Genomic DNA, 26,916 nt, shown 5'->3' on the forward strand with positions numbered 1-26,916 from the left:
TTATTTCGTATTCTCGCCTCGTCGACGGTCCATTCCAAGTTCTCTTTTCTGTAGGAGGACGGGCAATGCCGCTCACGAAATACCGCGCACGAGTCGTGCTTCGGAGGCACGACATTCCGGCAGTTAATAAGAAATTCCCTCGGTGTCTTCAACAGTGGCAGGTGCTGCTTCGAACGGTAGTCCCGCAGAAACCTTGTAATTCCGTGACCCTTCGAGCTGTTGCTGTTGCTGCTGCTGTTGGAAAATTGTGGTAGCGGGTCGACGTGATACTCGGACTAACTATCTGGTGCTGGTTTGTTGGTACAAGAGTCGGCGCGAGTTGTTTCTTAATCACCTTCAATGTTAGCTTACAATGTTGGGCTTATTACACGACGGCAATTAAATAACTAATTTCGCAACACAGGCGCGATAATGTAATTTACATTAACCAATTAGCAGGGTGATTGCTATCATGTGATATTACGTGATTTGGAGGAGAAATTGATGCGTTTGAAATCAGAAATAAAGTTGATTACGTTAGTCTGGAACTGTTTTGTGAATTGATTAGAAGCTGGAAGAATGGGAAATTTCTAACTTGAGGCAGAAGTAGTTTCATGGGTATTAAAAGGTTAAGGTTAATAAATAGCAGGTAACATCACGATTTCTATATAGATACACGAAAAAAAAAAAAAAAAAAAAAAAAAAAAAAAAACCTGTGCTAATTTGTAATTAGATCACTTAGAATGTTAACAATATATTTATTTACATTTTTCTTATGGAATTTAAAATAAATAAAATTATATAAAAGTAATTATTCAAAATGTATTTTAATTTTCATATAAATGTTTCTGAAAACCAAAGAAAATATTAAATTTGTAAGAGTATATGATTCTATCAAATCTTAATGATTTTATTTAACAGTTATTTTTGTGTAAGAGTACACTTCATATTGGAAAAAGAGATGTATACCGCGATTTACCGATTTTTCTGACGGTAGACTGATAATATTTTTCAGGACAAAAAGGCGCAACGACTAGCAATTTAGATACTACCCTAGAAGAGTGTTTTCAAGCTTTACTGAATCAAGGAACCCATAAAACTACATTTTTAGCCCAGAAGGGCCGATAGTCTCGAAACGGTATTTTGCATCTAATCACTTTAAATGTCCGAATAATTTTTCAAATTGTTGCCACCAAATATTATCGCCCTGTATTATATTTAAAGAAATTAAATAATGAAGAATCTACATGAATTTATGTAGGTTTCTCGTATTTTGAAAAAACAACGGTACGTAGAGTCATCAAATTTTGAATAAAATATTTCTTCTCCCCCCCCGAGCATGGGCACCTGGAAGACCGAATTTGGATATTGAAATTTGTTTTACTGTCTATTTCATATTTTGTAAAACTTTAACGGATTTTTTGTTAAAAAACTCAACAATTTCGAAGTGAGCAGTGGCAACAATGCAAGAATAAAATATTTTTATCTCCAGCACGCGAGACTGTCTATCGGGAATTTTAAAGATACGCTGTTTTTAAATATTTTTAGCCCAATGTAGCGTTAACCTAAATGTATTTGAAACGTGCATGTGTCTGTAAATGAAAAAAAAAAAAACACTCGCTTGAGCGTAATATAAAATTTGAAAGTTTTCAGATTAGATTTTTCCCCCTACTTTGGAACGCATAAAATTCTTTATTTTATTTCTGTGGAACCCTCTGAAAAAAAAAATGGAAGCATATGAATGTTCCGTATACTTTCATATGGAAAATTAAACGTAAATCGTTATTTATTATAATTTTTATTGAGCATTTTGAATAAAGGTTTCAAAAGTGTACTTTTTAATTATTTAGTAGACCAGTGATTTCATAAAATAACAGAAATAAATATGTTAATTAATTATTTTAAATACTTAGCTATAATGCTATTTTTTTTCGAATTTTTAATTTGAATTTTTGACTTTTAAACAGATGACAGGGAGTCCCAAGGTGCCGCAGAACACACTTTCGACAGCATTCCCTATAAGAAAATCTTTGCGAAGTATTTTCAAAGATGAAAACATATGAAATGAAATACTAAGCCGCGAATGTTAGCTCTTTACCCTTTACTTTCAGTGTTGAAGAATGTATAATGCAAATGATATCAAGCGATTAATATTTTTAATTATTCCTGAAGATGATATGAGATTTCCGTAACTGAAACTTATTCCATCAATCTCGGAAAGAAGAGATAGCATTAAAAAGATTTTTTCCATTGAAACTATCACTACTTCCATGTTATACTTTAAAATTTATTAAGATCGCTGAAATTTGCATTAACTACGTAAGGAACAAAAATATAGTTACGAATCGAACAATATTCCTGTCTTGTACAAAAAATTAAAAAGGCAATTTAAAATTCAGAATGAAGTCGTAGAAATGAAACTACAAATTAGGATCAATACATGAAAATTTCTTTAGATCAGCAATTAAACAAAGATGAGGTAATTTTTTTATATTTCATAAAGTAAATATTGAAAAACTGATAAAATTTCCTACTTTTTGGCAAAGGAAAAATATGAAAACAAACAAGAACTGATGATCATAAACGCAGACAAACAAGAGACCTCTCTGTAAAACTGATCAGACATTTAAATGGAAGAATATCCGTGAGGTTAATCCTAATTAGCTACTAAATTATATCTAACTAAAGTTCATATGCTTTAGACAATTTCCCATCTTAGCACTTATTAGATGTTTAAACTTTAAGAGCATTGACAAGAAGCAAAACATAGCCAAAAGGTTTACTAACAACTGCATTTTGCGAAAAAAATTCAAAATTTAATAACAGCTAGCTACATCTAACTTTGATGTTTCAGTAGTTCAAATAGAAATACGTACAACTCGAAAGACAACTAACATCTACTTTTAACCTTGCACTCTAACAAATATGCAACTGCTCAGCAAAACACAGATGGGCCCAACAATGGGAATCTTTGTAATAAATAACTGCCTCGATGCCACAGCTTTCGCTTTATCTCATCACATCACATAAAGTTCATGTGCAGATTGAGAAAATCTGCTTCAGAGTGTTAGTCTTACAAACAGTTTACGGTGACGAATCTTTAAAGAAAACAGCCGTTTACGAGTGGTTTTCAATATTTCAGGGTGGACAGGAATCGCTGAGAGTTGGCACAGGAATTGGGGATTACTCACGGATCCATTCACGCAGTCCTGTCAGATGATTTGCAGATAAAACGTGAAAAAAAAAAAAAAAACAGAGGACCTCGAAGTTTTTAATACAATTGTTATTTGGTGACGAGACTCGGGTGTACGCCTACGACCCGGAAACAAAGATGAAGTCACATCACGACACCCTCCAACACATCGATTGCTGTGCAGACATAGTTCGCAGAATTTACCGGATTTAGCGCCATCCGATTTATGGCTCTTCCTCAAGATCAAATTGGGTCTCAAAGGTAACCGTTTTGACACCGTAGAAGCCAACCATCAAAACCAACGCGACAGCTGAACTTCGGAAGATACCACAACAATATTTTCCTCGTTCTTTCCAAAGCAACGGGAGAAGCGGTTGATCAAGTGCATGTGTTCTGAAGAAGCCTTCTTTTAAGGCAATTAAGTAAGTGTGCACCTATATGGCGGTAATAAAGTGTTACAACGAAATTCCAGGAACTTTTTTGACTACTCCTTGTATATACCGTGTCCATAAGTTACTTATCAAGCTTTTGTTTTAGCAACGGTTGTCTTAGTCATATACATCCAACTACAAAAAAGTGTTTCAAATCATGCAAAGATTCATGTTTTGGTATTTTTAATTTTAAAGACATCAATTTTGTAAATATTACGAAATTTATTTTTGTAACTTACGTTTCTTATAACTTATTATATTTAACTTACTTCTCATCAGCATAGGGCTAGTGACATGAAAAGGGAGGATATTCACCGCATGAATTCGTCAGCCCGATCTTCTGACTTGGAAAACTCTGGGGAGCAATTTCACCTGAACATCCCTCTCCGAGAACCATCCCGGAGTTGCCTTGCTGCAGGAATGAGATGGACTGCTACAGGGACTGCTCAACTGCCTTCTGTTCAGTATGCCTTCACGCTGAGCGATCTATCTGGCTATGAGAGTGTTGCTATATCCCATATTAGACTTATTTTCAATTCGATATAACAACATGGATTTTGGACAAGCCTGTACTAAGAGTTGTACTGATAACCTTGCGTACATAAAATGTCTTTTGAATGGTACGTCTCTTTCTCTATTAATAATCTATGTCCACATTAAATTTTATTAAAATCTGTCCATTGGTTTTTCATAAATTTAGTTTAATTTGCAAATTCTCTTAATTTTGCATGCAAGTGTATATAATATAATTAATTGCACTTTGAAGACGCTGAGACCTGATTCAAAACTGGTACGGTGCTTTTTAATATACAAGAACTCTTCACTTAATGGACAGTTTAGAGCTGTCTTTTCCCTTAAAAAATCAAGGCTAACTGTGCACAAAAACAAAATGCCAGGAAATGGTTTTCGAAATCATCCTCAAACTCAGAGATTCAATGCAATTCAACAACAACATTAAGTGAACCGTGCTATATGCAGAAGTTATTAGCAACGGAAAGAATTCAGATTTTTAATACTTGTAAAAGAGACGAAGAATTTCTGTAAAGTTTAAAAATTATGTTCTGACTAAATTAAATTTCTCTAAGAATACAAAGCAAATTCCTTACGGAATGTAAGACTTTAGAGGAAATTTATTTAATGGTACTTAACGGAAAGCGAAATGAACTTTCGCAGAGAAGCTTTTACACTCTTTCCGTTTTCTGAAGTTTATAACTATCAGCAGGAATCATCTCTTTACAAGAAACGCATTAAAACTGTGGACTTTGCTTATACCGTGAAAAATATTTGGGAGTTTAGGAGAAATTACGGGAAATTCATTTGCGTTAAAGATGTAAATATCGCAGCAAAAACATGAGAAAATTCTGCGAAATCTCTCAACAAAACTTCCTTAAAGAAGAACATAATGAAACGCACTTTCGATAATGTTGCGAAAATTTTCGCAGCCCTCTGAGTTTAGGAATGACTTTTGATCTTTATAAACGATGATTATTCAGTTAAAATTAATTTCTAATAAGTGGCTTCCAATTTAAGAAGTAAAATTCATGAATTCGTAAAGTATTTTTAGCTAATCAATGAATATTTAAAATTTAATGCAAATAAATAATTATTATTTAAATTAAAATGGAATGAACTGACATTGAAAATCGTGTATAGCAACCACATTTCCCCGAAATTTTTTAGAACAGCAGAATCCACTACATTGAAAAACCTATATATACATGTGTGTGTGCGATAACTTCTGTAAATCAAAATTCTAACTTATATTTGCAAGAACCGCTTAAATATTCCTTTTCACTTATAATAAACCTTTCTGGACTGCGTCATTTCTAGATTAGTCCATTGGACTTTTACATAACGCTGGAGACGTTTCGTGAAGAACAAACTCATTTAGTCAATAATAATTTTAGAGAGTTATTTATTAGCCAATCAAAACTGTCATTAGGAATTAAGATTTTAATTCGAACACACCACACTTCCCTTTTTGCAAACATTAGCATACTAATGTTGGCTCTCTTTTACATTATATTTTTAAAATGTAACAGTTCCGATTTAATTCTCTAAAAATAGGCACTGCGGTGACCAATTTATCTATGTTTGTTTATTGTAATGCTTGATGAACTGAAATAAAAAGGAATGGGTAAATTTACCACGATTGCAAGTTTCTTCTATGTATGCTTAAACAATTATCTTCAAAATTTAGCAAATTTTTTATGTATATATATATATATATATATATATATACATACACTTAGAAGTATGCAATATAAATACAAAACTGTATGATTTAATGAAAACGCACTACATGAAAATCCTTATGAATAATTTTTAATGTTGTATGTTTCTGTAAACATTTGCATTTTTAATTGCATATTAGTTTTTGTGCATTGCCTTTATTTATTTGCTTATTTCTTGCAATTTTTCTAAAAGGTTTAGTGAATATTTTTGTATAATAGAATTTGTGTCCACACATTCTATTTGTAAGCCTTTATTTCTTGTACAGAATTACAGATCTTTTGATTCTGAATTAAGCAACATTTAAGTTATGAAAGCTCAGTTAGAAGCTGAGATATAGTAAAATATTCCCTTAACGGTGATTGCTGGCAATACGTTTTTCGCCTAGTTGCGAAAAAAGCTTTTACCAACTTGATAACTTTTTGGAAGTTCTGGAAAACGCGTGTTCAAAGTTAGAGCCACGACTTTAAATAAGCTTCTAGAAGCTTCTTCTTCTTCTAGATTAAGCTTCTAGAAGATCAACCAACCCTACAAAAATACAGCGCCAACAGTTAATACGTCAGTTTCTTCAGAGACTAGTATAAATTCAAAGAGTTGCGCTAGTCTCTGAAATGAGTGAAACACGAAGTGAGTTGAGTGAGTTGCACTGAGCGAATCACGAATTAAGAGTAATATTTTACGCAGTGAGTGTTATTTAGTAATCAAAGATATTTCTCGGTGTTAAAAAAAATGTGCCTTATCTTTGTGTTCTTCTTCGCTTATTTACAGCTGTTTATTTTGATATTATGTGTTATATATTGCATAAATGATCAATTTCTTCCTATTCATTTGGCGTAGCTATTAAAGTGAGCTGGACAAATCCGTAGAATGACACAAACAATTACATGACATTAAGTAGCTTTATTCGTTTCTCCGCATACTTAGTTTCAGCTAACATTGTCTGAAAAACATGAAATGATTAAATTTTCTTAACGTGCCGTTCATATGGGAAAATGGTGCCGTACCGAAGAGCCCGAGTTCGAATCCCGCAGAAGGCATGGATCTTCGGCCTTCATAGGGGGCAACGGTGGCTCAACTGTTAGGTGTTAGGTACCTCCATAATAAAGTGATCACCTCATCCAGCGTCTATAAACGGCTAAAGCCTATCAGTGGGGTTTAAAAAAAATCAAAATCTATTCCTTAATGCTTGTAATTTCACTAATCCGTATTGAAGTGCTTTAGCTCAACTATTTTATGAAAATTTTCTCCTTTGCCATAAAATACTATCAATAAAGAATTATTGAGTACCTTGTTTATGGTATTTTAATATTATTTTTTACGTTATTATTTGAAAACATCTATAAAAGCATTTATTTTATCTGCCAAAAATTAAAGTACATGTATATTCATTTATAAATTTATAAATCATTTATAAAACTTCATGTATTTTTTAATTATATTTACAAAAAATATTTACAGCATTAGCAAGTCTATTAAAATAACGCAAAGGATATAATAGAAAACAAGAAAACCGCAATCTGAAGACTTCAAGCCTAAAAATAGAGTTTACCACTAAATGTTTAAAAAATTTTAAATAGATTTAAAAAGTCAACCACTGTACAAATTTTTACAAATATTTTGTATACCAGTTACGTAATACAGGGCATGAGAAATATTTTTTACTTATTACAACAAAGTTGCACATCTTAAAAATTACCATTTAGATATATCACAGATTCAGTACATTATTAAAAACTGTAACATGAAAGTTTAAATTATTAAGAAGGGCGTTTATTTCTTAAAATTGCTCAGTTTGTTATTTTGAGATTTAATTAGTTAATAAAAGTTCTTATCTTTGCCGAAGAGCAACTCCCTGGTGGGAATCTGCTATATATGAAAGTTACGTGAAAGAATTTTTCTTCCTTGTTAATATAATGGCGGGCAATAGCCATTTTAAACTTTTCACTGAGGCCAGAAGCGGTTGTAATTTTATTATTGAGGCACCTAATAGGCGGTCACCTTTACCCTCTATGAAAGGCGCAGACAATTTACATCCATGTTTTCTCTGGGATTCAAGTCCTGGCCCTTCGGTATGGCAGTCAGAGTCACTAACCACTTTCCTATCTGGATGATGAACGGTCTTATTTTTGGCGTAGGGGGCAACACTTATCAAACTCACTATTTTTTTCGTCAATCAGCTTTGCCAGGTTAGGGATTTATACATTGAAAGAAAACAATACATCTTATTCGGAAGGTTTAAAAAAAAACACTTTCATAGATTATTTTGTCCATCAAATTCCTTCTTTTTTGCCATTTTACTCACCCTACTAACGTACTACATTTATCTTTAACCCTCTCCGGCAAGCTATCTTTTAAAGTTGGAGTTTTGATTAAAAAAAAAAAAAAGTTAGGCAGTCTAATTAGGCCTAGAGGAGTACACAAGTAAAATTTTGTGAAGAGAGCACTTATCGTTTAATTCTGTGGGTGTGCCCAAAGTGGGCGTACTGATCGAATAGAGCTTCGAAAAGAGTGCTGAAACGAGCATTGTTGTCAATGAACTGACAGATGAGATGCGGAGAAACAAAGAAATCAGTTGTCCTAGATTATCCGTGAGCCCGGTCTGGGCACACCTAGGGTTCGCCGTTTGTTTTTAGGCAAGATTTCAAGGCAAAAATTTAAAACTAATATAGAATAAGGAGATTAGCATACAGCCAAAAAAAATAACATAGAAATTTCTTTTCAAACAATTCCTTTTATACCCTAAAAAAATCTGGAAGATTTCTTTGAAAAATGAGGGTCTTAAAAAACTAAACATGGCTAAAACATATGGACTGGTTTGTGTTGAGCTGCCATCTACTATAAATAAAGAAGGTTCAGAGTAACCTATAAATCCTTTTTCATTCAATTTTTCTGTGCGTAAAGAAGGAAATTTTTAGGTATGTTCAGACCGGACACACTGTGCCGCAAAGGGTTAATCCTCATTTAAAATACTTGTATCATCACAAAGCGAGAAAAATGAATTTTTGTCTAAAAACAAACCCATAATTCCAGCATATGTTACTGAATTCATTATTATTCGTTAAGATATACAGTACAAATACAGCTGTTTAAGAATATTACAGCTGCTATACGCTTTATTTTTATTGAAATATGAAATAAGATTATCACTCAATGAACACGGGGGCGTAGCTCAGATGGTAGAGCGCTCGCTTAGCATGCGAGAGGTACCGGGATCGATACCCGGCGCCTCCAACTCACCTTTTCCCCCCTGAAACAATGTAATTATTTACATCAAATCAAAATACTTTTTTGAAAATAGGTTAATAATTTTTTTTTAATTATTGAATTTCATGCCTGATGTACCAGACTCCTTAAATTGAACTTTAATTTAGCTTTGCTCTTTAGTCACAGTGACTCAGTTTTAATTCTTACTTCAGCGAATGCATATTTGGAGCTATGAAGTAATCTGAAATGTTCTAAGGTATGATGCCATATTCGAATGTCAAAAAACAAGAATGATACCATAGATGACTTTATGATACTGTATAAATTCACCGTAGGTTAAATTGTATAAAATAACGAAAGAAACTAAAGAATAAATAAAATACATATCAATTGTATTATCATTTAAAAATTAATTAATTAAAATGCCATTTTCAAATACCAGACTGGAATCAGAATCGGATTGCAAGCTCTTTTGATAAATTTTATGTTTAAATGAATCTTTCTGTCTTACTGTTTTCCTGTTATATATCCAAAGATGCACAAGTCTGTTAAACAACTGATTTAAGATAAAATAGGATGATTTAATTTCCCTTGAGATTTCGGTAGAATTATTGCTATTATTATTATTCAGGCTAATGATATTTAACATATCTCCAAATAATTTTCATGAATACAAGTAATTTATCTTAGAAGGTTTTTCACGAAGGCATCCCTCTTCTTTGGCAGGCAGTTATTACACATTATCATAATTCATTAATCCAATTCTAAAGTATACTTGTGAAAGAAATAATAACTCTCAATCATAAGGCACGGTTGATTGATTAATTGCTTAATACAAAGCACCCAAAGGGGACCAGCATGGACGAAACGATGTATTGGTAACGAGATTTCTAAGAAAAATCAACCCGTGTTGTTTTATACATGAAGCCTTGTCTTTGGTAAAACTCCCTATGGTTATCTACCTAACATTGGGGGTGGGGAGAGAATGCCTTCGTAGAGGTCTTCTTTAGGGAAACTGGTTCATATGCATAATACACACAGGAAAAATGTTACACATGAAGGAAAACACGAACATTTCCTGCAGTTACTTTCTTCACAGGAATTTGAAACCAGATTGAATTAGAGTTAAGCTTCTTTATCTACTCAGCCAACGGATTAGATTATTAGGATAAGGCAATGCTCACGACAGCTACGTACCTAAGGGAAGGGGTGCCTTCGTAGAGGAATTTTTAAAGGACACTGGCTGATTTACACTTCGGGAAAACTACAAAAATAAACCATGTACTCAGCCCATCCGATTAGGTTTGAATCCAGAAAAATTACCAGCATTCAGCGGTCTGAATCACTCGGCCAGTGGTGGGTCTTCATCCGAAGGTAACCGTCATTAAGCATAACTCGAAACAGATATATTACTCTTCCATTTAATGGACAAAATCTGAAAACCTGATAACTCTGTCGGATTATCTAGAAATTTATTCAAATTTTGTTAATTTTCATTCGATAGCTATAATAAATACACGAGGGTGGCTATTAAAACCCTTTGGTTCAAACTAATCGTCTATTAGATGTCAATCAGCTCAGGAGAAACGACGCCCACATTCCAAATCCAATCAGAAATCTAAGCACCTAAACGACGTCATTAGCGTCAGAATCACCTTCTTACGACACACGCTTATGACGAGCAGAAACGCAACATTTCTCGGAATCGTTTCCATCTCCATGCATCAAACAGCTCGCCAAGGGACAGACCGACACTATCTCGTCCGGGGAATCTTGACGAAGATGAATCGTTTGCGTCAAGTCACCCCATTTCAAAGATCATTCCGACAATTTGGAACCTCAGAGACGGGGAAAAACAATAGGTCACGGTATTTGAAGGCATAAATCTGGCAGAGGTAAAAGATGGAAGGTATGAATTTTCTCCGGAGGTGGAGGGGGAAGGCAGAGAAAATTTGGAAAAAATAGTTTGGGTATGAGTTTCGGTGTAATCAGCTAGACCATCGTTAGATTTGTTACATCGTTAGATTTGTTATTTTTGGCTGACAAAAGTTCTTGAATATAATTTCTCTAGAGGAACATTATTTTTAAAACAAGCATTCAGGATGGTGTTGGTTAGCGTTATACAAGAAAAGAAACTGACACATGCTTAAAATACGCCTGGAGTATTTCCTTTTTACGCTCCTTTAAACGTAATTACAGTGTACATACTGCAGCAGCGTTTGTCTTCAATAAATGCTACAGTAAATGCATCTAGTCTTAATACGAGATTATTCTTGCATTTCTTACCATTGTATCATGGGAAATAACTATTCTTACTACAGAGCTCAAAATTATACAAATAAAGGTGAAATAACAACTCAGATGAATAAATTAAAAAATACTAAATTACTTATTAGTAACTGGAGACTTATGGAAACTCAGAAACATTGCAGAAGATGCAAAAAAGAAAATTGAGCAATCAATCAAATACTATGATTGTAACCTAAAAGAAAAAAATTGAAACTTTTTTAATAGGACAAGAGGTGCCACATAATTAGGCGCTGCAGAAAGATAGATGCGTACCTTGCTTATCCCTCATCTTTAATTTAAATGTATTACATTTATCACTTATAACTGTGCTCTTATTTTCAAAATAAGTATTATCAATAAAGTTTATAACGTGCGTAATTCGTTCTTAATTTATTGAAATTACTATTTAAAAGATATATTTTTCATTTGGAAAAATTAGTACTTTTCTGTTAGCGAGGTACCCTTCGCCAAATATGCGCAAAATATGGTAGACTATTTATACCGCGTCATGAAAAATTGTGCAGTGATAATATATATAACGTTTAATGCGGGCAACGCCGAAACTGTGCTCGAAGCGAATTTTTGTGCGATGCCAGTACTTCGATGTTTTTAAGCGAAAGAGATCGCTGTGCACATGGGAAGAACAACAGTTCAAACCCCCATGTGCACAGCGATCTCTTTTCGCTTAAAAAATCAGGAACTTGCACAAATTCGGCATCGCGTATAAGCATTACGCGCATTAAACGTTATATATATTAGATTCATCACACATTAAATAGTTATTCTTTTCATGAAGCTTTATGTATCATTAGAGTTGCGCCATCTAGTCAGATTTCGCGTCGACGTTTTTTTTGACGCTAAATGGTGTCCCATTAACAGAAAAGTACCGAAAAATTTTATCACGATCAAAATGAACTGTTGAAGAAGGAATATTTTCTTATTAGAAGTATCACATTCAAACATCTTACGAAAAACTATTTTTTACTTTCTATAGGAAATTAAATTTTTACTCATGTTATCTTTAAACAGAAAAAATACAAAACATTTGAACTTAAACTCCCATTAGTTTCTCAGCAGAGAAACCTGACTCACTTTTTATACACCGATACTGTCCATAAGTTAGCCAATATCACTAATTTAATACCATTGACATGTCACCAGACAGCAACAATCTTCAGCTACTAATTAACATGTGTCACAAATTTCATCAGTTTCTTAACTAAGGTATTTATATTTCTCAAAACACGGTTTATCTTTTTTCAGGCTTAATAATTGCTAACTGAACAACACTCTAAATCGATCCTATCAGTTGTCGAGGGCATAAGACCGTTGACAGTTCCTCCCGAATTCTGCTTTCAGTGAATGGACTGGCTATATGGATTGTTCTTACATAGCTAAGAAAAGCAGCTAGTTTTGTAGATACATCAGGTTATTTCGAAGCAGGGGAGATGAAAAATAAGCAATGACCTCGCCGGGACTCGAACCACGGACCTCTCGATCATCAATACAATCTCGAATACGCGCCGAGTGTGCTGACCACTATACCACGTGACATGCTAAGAAGGCGGGAGAAATACCTTCTAGTTTCTCCTGGAACTTCTTCCACGAAAGCATCGCTTTTAAGGAAAATAAATAACAGTACTGCCTTGCTTTTTTACAGTCAATTAAACCAGCGGTCTCAAACTTGCAGCCCGCGAATACATTCAATTATGTATTTGTTGCAAATATGGTGTTGCAGATTTGAATATTCTACTTACTTGGAGACAGAGTTTACGTCATTTTCACTACCATTAAAAATGAACATGACTAATGGCCAGTTAAATTTATACACAAAGCTAATTAATTTACACCGCGATATAAATCTTATTCAAAGATGCGAAACGACAGATTTTATTACAGATTCTGATTATTTATTATTCGTATTTGTCCAAAAATAAATAGGCTCAGTTACGATTTTTTGTGCTAAGTGTTATCTATTTCCGTTTTGTAATGTCTTTGTTTGAGAATACATTTATATTTGAACAGCTTTTTTTCCACGGTCAAAAATTAATAAGAACCCGACTGGTCAATAAGAAACAACAATCAGTGATGATTTCTAGTCATTTCTCTCCAAGGCTACAAATTTTATTCGATCGAATCGAATCGAAACATCATCAAGGGTCAAGATGCAGTAAGAAATAAAGGAGTTTATAATTATTTACATATAAAAATATGCCTTTTTATTTATGCGTTGATGAGAAATTTAATAAATAAGAGAAAGGGTTGTCAGTATTTATTCTCAAGTTTTGTGCCACTTGGTAAATATTCTTTGAAAACTTAGAAAGCTTTGTAATTTGTTTACTTTTAGTTTAAATTAAAAGTGAGGTATTTAATGATTAATTAAGCACGTAAGAATTATTTGAAAGAAATGCCAGTCTAAATATTTCACAATAAATCAATACATTCATACTTACAAAGCGTAACCAACAAAAATGTCTTGCAGGTACCAAACTTTAGATTTCAGACAGAAAATAAATACAAATAATTAAAAATGAATAAATATCTAAAAGGTTTCAGACTTTAACAATCGCCCAAATGGGTACATATATTTTTTTATTTTTTCCCCAGAATCATGTCAGTTTATCATATCAATGTTCAGTTTTCTTAATTAGGTAACTTGCAAAACTATTTTTTAATCTTTTTATTAATAACGTTTTGTGTATTATCTTTATGGTTTAAATATCACGTTCTTTGCACTTAGCCACATAAAATTCAATTTAAGAGCAAAATGTCAAAATATTTAAAAACTGCATATATTTAAAATTTCCGATAGACAATCTCGCGCCCTGGAAAAAAAAGTGTCAGTGCACTGTTGCCACTACTCGCTTTGAAATCTTTGAACCCTTTAATAAAAAAAATTATAAAATCTTAAAAATATGAAACAGATAATAAAACAAATTCAAAATTTGGGCTTCCAGGTGAATGTGCTTGGGTGGAGAATTACGTAATTCAAAATTAGATGGCTTTATGTGCCGTCTTTTTTTTTCCTAATGCCAGAAACACACACACACACATATATATATATATAATAATTTATTTCCTAAACAGTATTGATTAATTGATTATATTATCTCCTAAGTTTAATTATATATATATATATATATATATATATATATATATACATATTGCTGCGTGCGTACGGGTTCGTAATAGATTGAATGCACAAGTCCGATAAAAAGCTAATAAAATTCATTCTTATCACAAGAAATATAACAAAACGGTGGATTTTTTCTCAAAAATATTCGTACAATATCATATAATATCACGCAGTAGTTATATTTTAAACTACTAAAACGATAAATAGAACGCAATTCAAAGCGTAGAGAAAGCTAATCCGAGCTCAAAATTACAGCAGCTAAGTAAACAACAACTTAGTAAACAACTGAACTGAGATGTTTCTCTCCGGCTTTTTAAAGCTTTTAAATCGTGCACGAGAATGTTCTGCTAATTTCCGTTTTCTCGAGATTTCTGGAAAGCAAAAGAGTAGAATTAGGGTCACAGCTAATACAGTAGTCAATTATATTTATTCAGTTTAAATATAAATTACGAGATATGTATTTATTAAATGCGCGTGCTCCTGTATTTTTACTTTTTCGGAGTAGCTTTCTCTTAAAACTCATCACGCGCTGCATTATACGGGGAAATCAAACAATTTTAATTACAATTCTACTAAAAATAGCTAACTAAATACAAATTCCGTAACAATATACTGTCCTACCACGTATTCTAGATTTATGTAAACACCCGGTTTGGGACAGAAGTATCATAGTTACATATCTACATATCTATCAGTGATATAGGGGTGAGTGCAGAGCCTGGTTAGATTTAAATGGTTCTTCCATTTCACGCTCTATCTTTGAAGTGCTGCGCAACAGAAAATTTTTGTCTGCGCTTTATACATTTTAAGCTGATGTACCGTGAAATTTTAAAATTACAGAATTAAATTAAAATGCGTAGAAACATCAGATAATGACATTTCAAAGAAAAACCATTAAAAGACCTGTAATAGTAAACTATATGTCTTAATACAATTCATCATCAGTTTATAAATATTTTAATAGATAATATTAATTTAATAATAATGTTTAATAGATAACAATTAAATTAATAATAATTTAGATAATGCATCTTGGTTAATTTTTAATATTTTCAAACATTAAATAAGAAACTTTCATCTGTTAAATATTCTTTAATAAATTACATTTATTAATATAATCAAATGATCTATGAATAAAATAAAGCAATTTAATGAGAAGAGGTTGCATAAAAATTATTTTAGTTTTAATTAGACATGCCATACCTTTTTCCCCCTTTACATTTTTAGTTGCGTAACTGGGATAGTCAGTCTTCCTATTTGTGATTCTTCATTACAAACTTTAATCACGCTATACACTAATTTCTTAAAATCGCCGCGGAAAGGTTTATTTCTAGAGCTTTCTTCTGGAATACTAGAACTCTTCTTAAAAAATGAAGATTTGAAAGTAAAAGAAGGTCAGTAACAGCGATGCTCGATGATTGTCAGAAAAAACACTAAATGACCCCCGACCTCCGCGAGGAAAAAATACCCGCTCTTTTCACCCACACCCTGTGATACTTCTTAAATAATTTGAAGTAAACTCTAATGATGGAACACAGCAATAACTTTTATTTTACACTAAAAAAAAAAAAAAAAAAAAAAAAAAAAAAAAAAATGGCGACACACAAACAAGAGAAGAAAAGGTATGAAAACTTATTTAAAAAAAAAAAAATAGTTACGTGCTTCGTGCGAGAAAATGCATGCGGCTCTCGAGCCTGTGTTTCAATATTGCCAGTAACCTGTAAATTATTTATTATTCATCTATTTCAAATGCACGAGAGATTAATAACGATATTAAAGCTGTTACAGCCGCTACGACTTTCGAGAGGGAAAAATACCCACTCTTTTTCACCCATATCCCTTCAATTAAACTGGCCCATCTTGGCTCTCAGCCAAACTGCTAGTGTGGTTAGACAGTACACATGCAGATTCTTCCCAATTTAATTTCTTTGAAAATTATATACGACGATAATATTTGGTGGCAACAAACTCAAAAGTGACTTAGCCTTTCATAGTAATTCAACACAAAATCCCGTTTCGAGACTAATAGCCAAATTGGACTAACCCCCCTTTTGGGGTACTTAAAAACTTTTATTATGCGATATTTTTATTATTAGTGTTTACGTATGTTTTGATAATTATTTAGTAAGCTTAACAACAAATTAATAGAAATTTAACACATTTTTATTTTTAATACAATTTTTCATTTTATTTAATAATAAAAAATTATGGCCTGTCAGCTGATTTCAGATGCTTCATGCGCCCGCGAGGTAGTTGAGTTTAAGATTATTGAACTAACAAACTCACAAGTTACCTTGAATAGTCATATATATACCATGCTTCAAAACCTTGCAACAGCTGTCATATAATTGCTATTGTAAAATTAATTAGAGTGAGTTTCATTTCACAGAAAATAATCTCTGATACTAGAAATGAGTACCGAATTCGCTTGGGGACTAAACACCGGGAAGGGGGCCTGCGACAAGCTGACACTTGTTCACTGCATATGCTGATGTATTCCAAGGCCCAAAGGTCATGAAAGCAGAAAAAGGGCACTGCAGGCCGAGGCCCACTAGGGCTGTTGCGCTACTGATTTAGTTTAGATACTAAAAATTCAGAGCGGAAAACATGGAGCCTAACTAAATATTTATTAACACTTAGTTTTAACTTAAAATAAATCTCGCGAATCATTACTGATCACATCAAGAAATCAGATATAGTAGCAGATAGTAAAAGAAATCTTTAATGTTGTTGCGTTCTACGCGCTCGTGGATTTGGAGTGATTGATGACAACACTTGATAAAAAAATCAAAACGCTATTCGTCAATATTTCACAGGACAGTTCCAAAGACGCGTTACAATGGTCGAAAAACTACGATAAACACGCTGAAACAATCATTAACACAAACCTTCAGACTGTCAGGTTATAATGGTGAAGACAGCTTAACGCAAAATATTAAATACAGCTCCCGATTCGGTCGATCGCTCTCGGAGCTCAAGATACTCTTCGCGATAAAACTGACGGTACACTGACGATAAACTATTAGTCCACGTACAGAGCAAGGTTTATATAGCTTTTCTGACCTGCTTTAGAGAATATTCTGCGGCAGACTGGTAAGAATTCGTTTTGAAATGTTCTCGCTCCGTCCATGGCATATCGCGAATTTTGTATCTTACCGCAGCTGGGCATTTCGTAACAATATGTATAATGCTATTAAAGCTTCAAGTGTACTCCAGCAAAGATTAGCTGCATTGAATCTTCAGAAAAATTTATATATATTCTAAAAGCAGAATGTAAGATTTTAAACATTTCAAATGGATGAAAATGTGTGTGACCTGATCAGTTAGCTAAAGAGCCTAAAGGTAATACATAAGAGTGAGGCTTACAGGCATTACAAAGATTTGAAAAAAAAATCTTAATATTGTTTAAAAAATCGTTAATTTCTTTATGTTAATAAACGTTTTGTGGAAAGGGGTTATAAAACACAGAGCTCGTTAAAAAAGTGATTGGATCTAATCTTGTTTCCAAACAGCTTCTGAAAAAGTACTACATGCCACACATATCATCACATGCCGACACTGTAACTCCGCAACTATATACAGTCTACCTTGCTACGTTAAAAGTATCCCCGCGAGTCTTAAAATACCACCAGCTGTGAAAGTTCGAAAAATTAATTCGAAATTGAACATTTATAACTACGCGTCAAACATGCTTTATAACAGCATCAAGCAACCACTAAAACTCCCAATAGGACTGAAGTCTGAAATCGTAAAACAGATCGAAGCGATTCAACATTTTTATGGTTAAATCGTAAATGCTGGCAGCTGGCATAAAGTTAGTGAGAATTTCACAAGCCTCATTCGCTTTTATATTGTTTCGAAAGCAATAGCAGCAACGCTAAAAATTTGTTTTAGTCAAGATACCCATTTCGTTGAGAAATACCATCTCGGTGCAGGCTTTAATGTTTGTTATTCGCTATACTTCTTTATACGCATGGCACGAACAAAAACAAATTAAAGACAAGCTAGTTTAATATAACGTAGAGTAAAATATTCCCGAGTTTCGGGTAGGCAACTGCAATAGAACTGGGAACTGAAGCGATATTGGATAGATTTTTCTAAACATTCTACCAAAAAAACTAATCGTATGAATGAGATTCTGAAGAAGAAGTTGGTTCGATTTTCAACGGAATGTGAAACAAAATATATACATTTATGACACTGTGTGGTATACACGGCTGAGCAAAGACTCAATTAACGCTATAGCTTTCGTTTCATAGAGTGAAACGTTCACATTGTATTCTTGAATATGAAATATCTTCCTAAATGCAAGTAACGCTTCTTTGCATTTTAGATTACTCAGTAATTTACAACTTTCCTTTTCGGTTAACACAATTTCTTTATCAGTATGATTTTAGCAATCACAAAATCTGATTGATCTGATTGAGAGTATCTGATTGAGAGTATAATTATGAAGTATCGACATGCAGACTATGTTAGCGCACTGTTAAAATTTCATGAAACAGTGGAAGCAATAGTAACTGGAATGATGTACGCAAACACTCAATTTGGTTAACTTTTCTTTGACAGTTTTGATCTAAAAGTCGATATTAGTAGCATTCCAAAAGCTTTATTTTTCATCATAGACTTCAAAAAACGAAATAATAAAAACGACATAATAGAATAATGAAAACAGACATAAAATTGCCGCGTACGTATTATCCCATCAATTGTGAAAGTTGGCTAACATCGGGCAATGAAAGTTGCGCTAATCTTTCCTGCGGAATTCTAAGGGAATATTGACGCCACTTTATTTAACAAACAATTAGCATTCGACCCGCTTTGTTTTCGGGGCTCATAAAAATTCTTTTGTCGAATTATTCTATTTTAGTAGGTCCTTTCATTATACCGGAAGCTCTGTTTAGAATTCTATGAGTACAAACTCCTCCCAGGTAATTTTTCCAATCTATTTCTGTTTCATCGGCAATATTCAGTTAATCACATCGTGTCTATTACTATAAACTTTTTTAAATGGTAGGAGGCCACAACTTTGAAAGTAAACTACTGTTTCCTGTCCTGTTGGGTGGCCTGTTGGGGAGGGAGGCTAAAGTTTGCGATGGCAGATCGCCACCTTTTTCCTTCCCCTCCCCCCCAAAAAAAATTTAAAAATTGCAAAAATAACAATTAGTTTATAGTCTTGTTCATAAAAGGAAAAAGATGGCTCATAGAGAACCAATCAAGGTTACATAAACGAAAGTGCAGACATTATGTCATGCTTATTCATAATTGTTGCTAAATCTCGCAGCAGCAGTTTCATGATCGATGGAATAATATGTAAGTGTATATAAAAATAACACGATACTTACAAAAATATTTTTTGCCTTTTTAATGAATTTAATTATAACCTGAGTAATTTAAAAAATTAAATTACTCATATTTTCTATTATTTCTTTTCAACTGGTCCCAAATACAGGTAATTCTATTGCCACTGAGAACTAGCATATTTTATTAGGTCTACTAATAAAACATTGCATTTATATAGCATTTATTACCTTGATTTCTCTTGTGGTTTTAGCACTTGCTTATACTATTTTCAGATAACTATTATAACGATTTATTGATTATTGAAGAAAATAAAAATGAAGATTATTTTAAACAGCAAGAGAATTATGCCAAAAATAGTGATAGTTTCTAGTCACTTTATAAGGTTTTAGCCCTTTCTTAATTTATACTTATTTTTTCTTCTCTAGATGTTTAGTTAATTAGCGAATTCAGTGCTTTATATGAAATATTTCAGAAATCTGCATGATTAAATATCATTTAAGTGCTAAGTCGTAAGCTCATGGTTTCAATTTAATTCTTAAGCACGAAATAAAATTAAAATAAAGCTCACAGTAACAGTTAGGAGACTGCAAAATGCCTAAACTTTCAGGAAGAATGCGATCGGATTATTTAGTATTTTCGATCTGGGGCAGTGAAGCACATCTACATGTTGCCATAAATAAAAGTACAAAAATACCATCATAACTTTTGTTGTATTGTGACTTATCTCACTTGCCTGAGTCGACAAACTTTATCGTGGCAAGGACAGCAAGATTGCGTACCACACAGGTGGCAGTACGACTTTACTCAGTTCCGCAACCAAATTTTGATGGAGAGCAGCACAGGGAACGTATCCAAGGGTCTCCCATCCTTCTTAGCCCACAACCTCGCGAGAGGACTTTCAGCTTGCCGCATATTTAGAGTGCCTTCATACCGCAAAGACATTTACAAACATCTATGCCTTCTCCGGGATACGAAGCCTCGCCCTTCGGTACCATAGCAGATTCCCCTTACCGTTATACTGTCTGGGCGGCATTCATAACTTTCAGGATGGTTATGGCAAAGCACTTGAGGACTGTCTGCCTGAGGTAATGGATGTCTTTATGGAAATCAGTCTAAAGCTGTTACCATTTATAAAATTGTTGGGAAGAGCATATCTTTTGCTCGGCTTTTGCATTTTGATGATATTAAACACCAAACCATCGTGAAACAAGAGGAAAACAGGAAAACAATTATTTCGTAATAATCGAAGCGATGGAACTTTGATGTCAATAGCTAATTGATTTAAAAGACGAATTATATGGAATATTTTATGGAAGAGGGAGGAAACGCCCCTTTCTTTCAGTTGCGAATATGGCAGAATATTGTTTGAAATAATTCGTTATTTTCAACGGAAAGTGCGTAAGGCTGCTATCACACATTCATTTCTTTCGGACGAACACTATTTCAAACAATTTTTCCAGCTGCTTTAGCACAAAGAAAAAGGCACAACTTTTTCCTTCCTTTCACAAAAATTATAAGTTGTTCGTTTTCCACAGCCAATTACCTATCATTATTAATGGAGAAATCACGTGGTAAAGCAGAAAAACTGTACTAAATAGTTGTTCTTCCGAAATGCTTTGAATGTGTGATACGACTTTAAGAGAACTAACAGACACGCGTTGCACATCTACTGAGCCTTGCAAAATCTATACAGCTTGCCATTTAGAACGAAGTGCTCAAAGCTGTTCTATCTACTCTGCCACTGACAGGAGAATTGAAACATGTAAATATTTATGAAAGTTTCTTTCATAAATATTTACATGCTGTTATGCTTTTTGAAAGTCTTTATCAATTCCAGATGTATATTGAGTACTTTTAAAATCCAAATCATAAATAGCCCTGAATAAATATCTAAATTTCATATATTTTTACTAAAACATTTCATGTGATACTAACGTAATCTGAAAGCTCATATTTAATTAATTTTTTAAAATGGAACTGGTTAGTTCTCAAAATATATTTAGTCATGCAGCATTTCTGAAACAGGATATACAACGACGTACGATATTCGTACGACAGTAGCACACAGAATAAAATTACTCTTCCAAAGAAATAATGGAAAAATAAAAATAAGCTTAACGCATCATTTGCAAAGAACAGAAATTCTTACCTAGAAAACACAAACCGCCTTTGCGTCACGATTCGAATAGTTCATCCAGAAAATTGCAAACCAAGAACAGTATTGAGACATATCTGAAAGAAATAAAAGGATGCCTACTAAATAATACTTTAAAATTCAGAAAATTACATTAAGATGTACATAGGGTCTCCCGTAAATGTTGCGACAAACTTCTGGCGGAGTTAGAGCACATCATAAGGATTAAGAATTACATAGGAACCAGAACATCAATATATGCTCCAGAACCATCAATATATGGTCCAGAAACATCAATATATGCTGCCAGACGGTGTTGTACAGGAGAGTGCTAGTGGAAAGTAAGGATTGGCTTGTTCGAGCGGTAGGCACCATACGAAGAGTATGGAACGCTATACGAACGGAGAGCTTGTGAACATGTGGTTCCAACATGATGGGGCTCCTGCTCATTTTGGACTGGATGTTCATAGCCATTTGAACAGATCATTCCCGCATCGATGCACTGAGCGTGGCAGCCCGGTTCCCTGGCCCCCGTGCTTACCGGATTTATCGAGCCTTGATTTATTTTTGTGGGGAGATATCAAAAGTGTCGTGTATCACGATCCTGTTGTGCCTGAAATGGATCTGCAGCTGCTACAATCAAAGAAACTCGTGGTGTGTTTGAACATGCCCGACAATCAATGGTCCGTCGGTGTCAGGCATGTTTGGTGTCTGATGATGCAAACATCGAGCATCTGTTGTAACTTTCAAGCTGTCGTACACCATTTGTATTCATGTCCAATAAGCGTTTCAAATTAATCACTCTCTTGTTTCCTTTCCCATCTTCTACCTCTGCTACCACTTACCCCCTGACATTCCTGGACATGGGTTTCTATGCAATTCTTAATCCTTATGATGTACCCTACCTCCCCAAGAAGTTTGTCGCAACATTTACGGGACACTCTGTATATACTATAAATAAATATCACAGCTATGTTAGCACTGGTTTCTAGTGACTTCTAGTTTCTAAAATTCCCCTCTCAATTATTTTGTTATATCATATAGTATGCATATACAAGTATACTTATATAATTTGTAAATATTGATTACGTTAAAATTAATACTAAACAGGCAAAAGAAAAACAATTAAGAGAATAATCAACAGAACATTCTAAGTAAATTAATGATACTGAAAATTAAAAATGGAGTCAATAGAATTTTTTTTCAAAATTTAATTTTAAAATTAAAAGCGGAGTCAAAAGAATTCATACAAAATAAAATAAGAAATCAATAAATTAAAATATACTAGTATGAATTACTAAAGATGGAAAAAGCTGTATAAATTATCTTCACACTCTTACGTTGTCAAAAGGAAGAAAAACCATCACACGATAATACACCTTTTTCCTGGAAGGTTTATTCCGTTTCTGTGAGCTTAAAATTATCCGAGACACTGAATTAATAATATAAATACTTTAAGTACCCCTGAAAATTAAAATCTTCTTCCCTACTGATATTTAGAAATATAAATTGCTAACATACATATATTTAGCAATTTTACATAATTTTCTATAATTAATATTCTTAACAATTTCTGTGTATGTATAAAAACTAGGTTTAAAAATATTTTGAAACACCTCATAATCAAAACTATAAACAAACAAAGTATCTAAGTGTCAAACCCATATCCTAAGCAGAAAAATAAAATAATAATAATAAAAAAAGTATGAAAGCTTTCAGATTTTACATTACACCCAAAGGTGCGTTTTTTTTGTAACATTTTGTGAGTTATCTTTTATTTATTAAACATCATGTTCTTCGCACTTCAACCATAAAATTCAGTTCAACAGCAACATAGTAAAATAATTTTAAAATGAACATATCTTTAGAATTTTCGATACACAGTCTCGCGCGCTGGAGATAAAAATATTTTACTCCCTACAGGTGCCATTGCTCGCCTTGAAATCTTTGCTCTTGATAATAAAAAATTCGTTAAAGTTTACAAAATATGAAATAGATAATTAAAATAATTCAAAATTTGGGCTTCCAAATGCTCATATTCGGGTGGAAACTTACGTTATTCAAAATTGGATGGTTCTAGGTACGGTCGTTTTATCACAATGCGAGAAACATACATACATTCATGCAGATTCTTCATTATTTAATTTCTTTGAATAATTTTTAATTTCTTTACATGTATGTAATATTTGGTGGCAACAGTTTGAAAAGTGAACCGACATTTAAAGTTTTCAACGCTTAATGCCGATACGAAATTAAGAGCCCTTTTGGGCTCAATAGAAAGCAAAAATTACAAAAATATCCTAAAATGAGAATTTTCTTGTGCAAATTTATGTAAGGGGAACAACAACGAAAACAATTTATATATGTAAGTTGGATTAAGTCGGGTAATTTAATTTTAACTTTTGAATTCATTCGGTGACACTTTTACAAAACCGACAGGCTTTAGGTTAGATGATGTTCTTCCTTTTAGAAGACATTATCCGGCTTAAGACAATTTACTCTTTTATATTTCTTTCCTGTTGTTACTCAATAAACAAATCTGAGCAATAAACTTCGTATTTTGAAATATTTTTGTTGTTCGCCACTTTGATGCTTTCTTTATATCTAGTTTTTATTACGAGATATTTTAAAAGATTTTTTTAATCTCCTTTAATCTATATTTTACACATTATTATGGCTGCATTTCCCCACATTTAATGAGCATTATAATCTCAGCATTTTTCGGTATTTATACCTACTTTGTTTTAATTCTCTTAGATATATAATTTTTTTAATATACAATTTTAATTGCAATGGCCTTCTTAAGTCTATTTCTTAACTCCCTTTTTTGTTCTAAGAATTTACTACTCCCTTTTTTGTTCTAAGAATAATTAAATGTTTGTAATAAATTTATTTGAAGTGAGTCGTTTCAAAATGAATTTGTTCTTATGATTCTAAAATGTTAATAGTACGGATATTTATTTACATAACGGCCAAAATTAAACTGAAGTCTTTTATCCAATAGTATGGAACATTATTCAAATCAAAACCACTAGTAAATTAAGCGATTTTTTCTTCGGGATACTGTGTCAACCTGCTCAGAGACATAATATATCTTCACCATTCTTAATTTGAATCCATTATCATAATTTTTGATGTATTCACGTTTGCCTTTGTACTGCTAACCTCTAGTCCTCCCTTTGTGGCCAACTGTAACGCATTACAAATATTAAATGTAATGTTTGAAATTACTGAATAGCGAGTGCTCAAGCTGGGCATTTCTGGTGCATTACTGTGTTCATATTTTTAGGATAATCAGTGAAATCCCCCAAGTTGCATGTTATTCAAAGAAAAAATAATAATCGGCATTATCTTCTTCAATCATTATCTCCGGTTAAATTTTATTACATAACTACATGAATAAAAATTATTAATTTCCTCCAATATTTTATAATAATTCTGGGAAAGTAATGATAAGTGTAATAATAGTCTCATAATCAGGCAGGCCCAAGACGATACTGGGTTATTCAGATAGGGACTAAAATCTAACCTCTGTGGTGTAACTGTCTAAGCTTGGAAAGACTTTAGCGCTATTATATGACCTAAACTTTTCAGAATTCTTTTCAGTACCTGTTACACTGTAAAGAAAAAGCGGACAGGCGATAAATGGAACTGGAGAAAATAGATGCTGAATGTTTCCAGGTATTATTGTAAATGACATGCACTCTCAGACAGCATTGATGCTGGCGATAAGCGTGCCAGGTTATGCGGGTAAGTATTTTTTTGGATGAAGGGTTTATAAGGTGCTTCCATTGCACGTGCAGTTGTATCAAATTCTTAATTTAAAATTAAAATGGCAATAGATATAAATTTTAATACTTTTTTCATAGACAGCATATGCATTAATGTACAAATATGTACTATACAAGTGCATGAACAATAGATTTTTCTACTAAAGCACTCATCATACAAGAAATACTTTTTAATTCCATGTTAATTTCGTGCCTTTTGCCAAGGGGAAAAAAGCTGCCTTTCTTTCTTATCTTACATTAAAAAAGCTGCAGTTTAAAAATTTATCAAATAAACAACTGTTAGGTTTTTAAAAATTCTTATGAACTATTAAAAATAATCTATCTACAGAAAGTATGCTATATATGTTTATTTATGTGATAGATAGGTGATAAAGTAGCGATGTAAAATAATGTACTAGTCCGAAAGTTCAAAACTAATCGTGACAAAATTTTGGTTTATGGAAAGCTTAATTTTTTATTGCTAATAGTATTTCAAGCTCAACGACATATGGCATCAGATAAAAATTACATCAGCTGTGATACAAATTATGAACTTATAAAAAATTTTGCTTCGTTCTCAGGTTCATTATGGTTATAACAACGGCTGAATGGATAAATGCACTGTACAACGGTAGTCCCTCGCGAATCGATTCGCATGCCATCGTAAAAGTTTTCTTCTTAAGTAGTAATAAGACAAAAACATTGCTCTAGTAAATCCTCCACGAAACCACCCTTTATAAGTCAGATACCTTTCAAGTGCTTGGCCGTGTCAAATACTTTAAATCTTTATTTTTGAGATTTATGCATGTTCGTTTTGCGTGAGCTACACGAGTTAAATTTCACAAATTAAACACAAATAAGAGCTATAAACTTAAAAACAAAATAGCAGACTTTAATTTGTTCATATTATTTCCTTATTTTTTGGAAGTTTGTCCCTAAAATGTTTCCGCATTTTAGCAGTTTCGTTCAATAGAGATCACGTGTCTACTCATTTTAGAGTCAATACAAAAATATTGAACGATCTTAAATATTTTGCTTCTTGGGAGAAAAAAAAATTCAGTTAGATCCTTTTAAATTGTTTACAGCTTTTATCTAAAATTATAATACTAACTAGGTTTAATTTATCCCAATTTTAATCATTATATTTTGATTGAAAATGAAATATGAAAGATTGACTAACAAGCTGCACAACTTTGAGAATTCTAAATGCTTATCGAAATGTAGCCTTAGTATTTTCTTTGATG

The 26,916-nt window shown here is 32.9% G+C and overlaps 2 protein-coding genes and 1 non-coding gene across 12 annotated transcripts in view; 2 read left to right on the plus strand and 1 right to left on the minus strand.

Moving 5' to 3' along the window:
* LOC146998031 (uncharacterized) overlaps positions 1-4,273 on the plus strand; it is a 147,888-nt gene extending 143,615 nt beyond the window's left edge. For 2 of the 3 annotated variants that reach the window (XR_015040227.1, XR_015040226.1), the window contains exon 2: positions 3,883-4,273. Coding sequence is in view for 1 of the 3 variants with exons in the window: in XM_085813014.1 (XP_085669140.1) it covers positions 3,888-4,149 (262 nt within the window). In the remaining 2 variants the exon portion in view is untranslated. The remainder of the gene's footprint in view (positions 1-3,882) is intronic. The other variant, XM_085813014.1, reaches the window with a different exon arrangement.
* LOC118187993 (latrophilin Cirl-like) overlaps positions 1-26,916 on the minus strand; it is a 1,172,776-nt gene that overhangs the window by 611,803 nt on the left and 534,057 nt on the right. For all 8 annotated transcript variants that reach the window (XM_085813010.1, XM_085813006.1, XM_085813005.1 and 5 more), the window contains one exon: positions 21,918-22,000. The gene's annotated coding sequence lies outside the window, so the exon portion shown is untranslated. The remainder of the gene's footprint in view (positions 1-21,917; positions 22,001-26,916) is intronic.
* TRNAA-AGC (transfer RNA alanine (anticodon AGC)) lies at positions 8,994-9,066 on the plus strand. Its single transcript has one exon. It is a non-coding gene; the product is annotated as a tRNA-Ala (tRNA).

This window comes from Stegodyphus dumicola, chromosome 3, assembly GCF_044657685.1.
Source record: "Stegodyphus dumicola isolate Sdum_Otavi_A_Nest chromosome 3, ASM4465768v1".
NCBI lineage: Eukaryota > Metazoa > Arthropoda > Arachnida > Araneae > Eresidae > Stegodyphus > Stegodyphus dumicola.